Genomic DNA, 5,000 nt, shown 5'->3' on the forward strand with positions numbered 1-5,000 from the left:
ACACATACACAAACTCACCTGCACTCACACATACACACTCTTTCTCTCTCTCTCTCTCTCTTTCCCTCTCTCTCTCTCTCTCTCTCTCTCTCTCTCTCTCTCTCTCTCTTTTCACCGCTCCAGCTGGTAGACTCATTTACCGTAGCTGGTCAAAAGGCACGACTGTTGTTGTTGTTAATTAGTGAGTCAGTGCGTTGCATCGTTACACCTCTGGAGGGCCGAGGGAGCGATGGGGGGTGAAGGGGGGGGGTCAGTTATGATTGCCGAGGGGGCGGATGATTGGAAAAACACTGACAGGCGTTTGGGAGATTGATCTGATTGTGTGTGTGCGCATGTGTGTGTGCTTGCGCTTGGAAGATTGATCTGATTGTGTGTGTGTGTGTGTGTGTTTGGGAGATGTGTGTGTTTGAACTGATTGTTTGTGTGTGTGCGTGGGGGGGGCAGTTGTTTGATAGATTGATCTGATGGAACAGACTGTGCCAAGGGGGGGTGGGAAGGGCATCTATCATCGACTGGAGATATACAAGTGTGTGTGTGTCTGTGTCTGTGTCTGTGTCTGTGTCTGTGTTTCTGTGTTGTGCGTGTGTATCTATCTACCAGCGAATGCAGCACAGATGCATGTTTGACAGCCCGTCCTGACGCAGCGACCCAGGAATCTGCTGGTGCTCTGCTCAACGCCGGGTTGTCATGGGGGGAATGGAATGTTCCAGAACCCACCGGGAGAGCCTCCCACAGCCTCTCAGCCATTAACGTGCAGTGGCATGGCCCCTAAGCTCCCAAGGGGGGTTTTGGCTGTGGTGTGTGTGTGTGTGTGTGTGTGTGTGTGTGTATGTGTGTGTGTGTGTGTGTGTGTGTGTTTGATGTGTGTGTGTGTGCGTGTGTATGTGTGTGTGTGTGTGTGTGTGTGAGAGAGGCAAAGAGAGAGATCGGGACATACTGTAATAGTCATTGCTGGTGGCAGTAGTTGAAGTGAACCTATGAGAGAGAACGATAGAGAGAGGTAATATACTGTATATTACATAATACATAGAGTATGTAATAATGACTAAATGACTACCGTATGTATCTGATGAGTGTGTGTGTTTGTGTATCTGGAGATTGTCCCGTGGAGTTGTGTTGTGAGGAGAAGCTATGGCCCATGGCAGAGAGACTATTCACTCCCAGGCTGCCAGGATCACTCTCGTCTGTGTGTGTGTGTGTGTGTGTGTGTGTGTGTGTGTGTGTGTGTGTCTGTGTGTGTGTGTGTGTGTGTGTGTGTGTGTGTGTGTGTGTGTGTGTGTGTGTGTGTGTGTGTGTGTGTGTGTGTGTGTGTGTGTGTGTGTGTGTGTGTGTCCTCTTTGTGCTTACGCTCTGTCCTCTCCCCCCTGCCCTCCTCTCTTCTCTGCATCTCTTTCCTCCTCGTTGCACTTTCCGTTCTCTTCTTCTTCTCTTCCTCCATCCATCCATCCATCCCTCCCTCCCTTCCCATCTGTTTCTCTTGACAACTTTCTGTTTCTCTCTCAATACCCCACTTCTGCACACACACACACACACACACACACACACTCGCACACATCTTCTAACTTGTCTCACCAGGGGGAGGAAGTGGAGATATTAAAAAGCTCTTCTCTCTTTTTTGTTCCCTTTCAAGCTTCCTCTCTTCCCAAACACCAGTTGTGTGTGTGTGTGTGTGTGTCTGTGTGTGTGTGTGTGTTCCACTTTTCTTCCCTGAGAACGAGTGATCTGGGTAATTCTTGGACCGGGCTCTTCAAAAAAAAAAAAAAAAGACTGCCCGTAGGCCAGAGGCGGCCGCGGAGAGAGAGCCTTTTCGGTGCCGGCCGGCGTTTTTCATTGGCCATTCCCGGCCCAAAATACGAAGTGGACGGAGGCCATAGTGAAGGAGGAGGCCAGATCAGTGGGAGAGTAGTAGCAGCGTCTCCGCTCTGATTGGTGTCCTAATGAGACTCGTCCGTGTCCGGGGGAGATAATGGCCAACGGGTTTTTAAATAGAAGCCCGTCAGCAGAGGAAAGGGAAGAGAGCGCTGCTGCTGGAGAACGCTGAAGAGAGAGCCAGTGGAATGATGAGCACAAATCTTAATCTGGATTCTGTAGCGATTTGTAGCGGTTCTGTAAGACGAGTTGCTTGTTCCTGTTTAGTCTGTCCTCATCAGATTTGTGTGTGTGTGTGTGTGTGTGTGTGTGTGTGTGTGTGTTTGTGTGTGTAGCAGTTCTGCAAGATGAGTTGGTTGTTCCTGTTCCGTGTCCATATCCTATGGTTATAGCTATGGTTCACACTGTTGAATCCAATCCAAAGTAACCAGCTTGTGGTCCCGAAACGTATCTCCGACCTGATTTCAACGTGTTTAGTATGTTTTCTGATTCTCCCTGAGAGGAGACACTGATGTGGAGAACAGCTATGCGGCACGATAATTTGGTTCCATTGTGCTGGAGGTGAAAGGCCTGTTTGCTTGGTTCCGTCAGGTTCCGTCAGGTTCTCCTGACTCACTGGTGTTCTTATCCACGAGTAAATAACTCCCATTGTTCCGCGTGCGGTGATGACTCAGATGTTGGCCTCATTTCCCGCTCTGCCCAGAAGGCAGCACCTGCCATAAAGCGAACCGTCACTGCAGCCCCTTTGAACTCCACTACACATGTCCGACCAGCAGATTTTATTACCATTATGCGCTGGTAGTACATTTCAATCACAGTACATGGATCACAGTACCAATCCTCAGTACATTCATGCACATCTGTATCTTAGTATTTAGTATTTTAATGTTCTTATTAGTCATGTTGATTTGTTGATTTGCTGCTGTTGTTGATCATCCTGTTTTACATTGTAGTGTATGTTGTGTGTGGTGTGTTAAGCTGCTGGGACCTTGAATTTCCCCTTGGGGATCAATAAAGCATCTATCTATCTATCTATCTATCCATCTTTCTATCTATATATCTATCTATCTATCTATCTATCTTTCTATTCTATCTATCTATCTATCTATTTCAAAGTCGTTCAAGGGTATATTTTAGGTGTAATCTCTAATGAATTGAGAGTCTGTAGCTCAGTGGGAGGATAACTTTGCCAAGTGCGTGAGATTGATGTCCAACAGGGAGGGAGCCAATATACTGATGAACAATGCATCTGCTTTCTGTTCTAAATTGCTTTTGACAAAAGTGGCGAAGGTGTGTGGAATTAGTACATTGCTATCTCAGGGTCAACAAGGTTCAAATGCACTTTTTAGAAAAACGTGATTGAAAACCCAGAATCAAATGAACGCCATTCTATGTTGCGTGCTTACGCGAGCGTGTCTTGGTGTGTGTTCTGTTCAGGTTCTGGACTCGGACCCGGTAGACCAGACCCAGGAGGTGGAGGAGGATCTGGACCTGCTGTACGACAGCCTGGGGGTCCTGAACCAGAGCGACAGCGGCCCCGAGATGGAGGACAACGAGAGCGTCCTGAGCACCCCCAAACCCAAACTCAAGTAAGGAGACATACACACACACACACACACAGTGATAGGCAGACAGACAGACAGATACACACACACACACACACACACACACACACACACACACACACACACACACACACACACACACAGTGATAGGCAGACAGACAGACAGATACATACACACACACACACACACACACACACACACACACACACACACACACACACACACACACTGTTAAGGCCCCAATGAAGCCTCAACAAAAAAGAGGGAGACGAGGCATGCGTAGCATTCAATCCACACATTTGGTTTGTTTATTTTGTGCGTTAACGGCATCGGTCGGTGGTGCCGGGTCAGCAGTCGGTGGTGCCGGGGTGTTTCAATTCAATTTCAATTTAATGTCGCTTATAGAGCGCCAATACATTACACATGTCTCAAGGCGCTTTACAGAGTGTTAGACATTCAAAGAGAGCCCATGAGTAACAGGGGCAAGGAAAAACTCCCTAGAATTGGAGATACATATAGGAAGAAACCTCAGACAGACCCACGACTCAAGGGCCCAACCCATCTGCCTTGGGTCAGTTACAGTACAGTCATTTGTAGTTTGAAAGTTACAATGACAATGAAAGTTCAAATAGTCCAGTGTAGGGAATAAATTGTCCATTAGTAATCCATTAGTTATTTCTGAAGGTGATGGGTCGCTGGGATCCGAGGGCCAAAGATTCGGGCAGGGAACCACAGCAGGCGATGTTAGGGCAGTCATAGGGATGGCGAAGGCAATGGCGATGGTAGGGCAGTCAGAGGGATGTGACTTCAGGTGTGTTGAAGTCAGTGGTAATGGACTGTGTGCATGTTGGGTGTAAACCGAGAGATTCAAGGAAGAGGCGCCTTAAAAGCCAGCGCAAACTTGCACGCCGGTGTGCTGTATTACCCCCTAACGAGCCGGAGACCACGCCCCCTGGAATGACAGGCAGAGTGAAAAGAGTAGGCCGAGCCGGCCGTCACACACACACACACACGCGCGCGCACGCTTAGACTTCACAATTCACCCTGCGGTTTAAGATTTATATGGCCATGTCATAATCATGTGCCTACAAGACAATTCAGTGAAATTGAAAGACTGAATATCTGTTATGACACGTTAGCTTCCCAATATGTGTCAGCGTTCTAAAAAGCTGTTTTAGCATGAACATTTAGCCTGCGTCATAATTACTCATAACGGTAACATGACTGATAAGTCACTCTCCATCTTCATGACTAATGGCAGAATATGTCATCGTGCGGTTTGCGACATGTTCCTACTGCATATGAGCAAGAAAAAATCATCATCTCTAATCTGGTGCTTGGCACTGTTGGAACGGGAAAAAAACACGCCAGCAATCATCTGTTTAAAAAGCAGTTTACTGAATTTGGCAAATTAAGTATTGGAATAGAGACTGTTAGAGAGAAAACATGTTAGCAATCGTCTGGTTAAAAAGCAGTTTATTGAATTCGGCAAATTAAGTACTTGGAATAGAATCAGATGTTACACCTTTAATTCCCAGGCCCCCCTCTGAGAGGACTGATCTACC

General features: G+C 47.2%; 1 protein-coding gene across 1 annotated transcript in view; it reads left to right on the forward strand.

The window, feature by feature from the left end:
• The window catches only part of LOC134078695 (phosphofurin acidic cluster sorting protein 1-like), an 85,769-nt gene that overhangs the window by 50,878 nt on the left and 29,891 nt on the right, over window positions 1-5,000 (forward strand). The window contains exon 5 of the mRNA XM_062534808.1: window positions 3,307-3,458. Coding sequence (XP_062390792.1) covers window positions 3,307-3,458 — 152 coding nt within the window. The remainder of the gene's footprint in view (window positions 1-3,306; window positions 3,459-5,000) is intronic.

Source organism: Sardina pilchardus, chromosome 1, assembly GCF_963854185.1.
Source record: "Sardina pilchardus chromosome 1, fSarPil1.1, whole genome shotgun sequence".
Classification (NCBI taxonomy): domain Eukaryota; kingdom Metazoa; phylum Chordata; class Actinopteri; order Clupeiformes; family Clupeidae; genus Sardina; species Sardina pilchardus.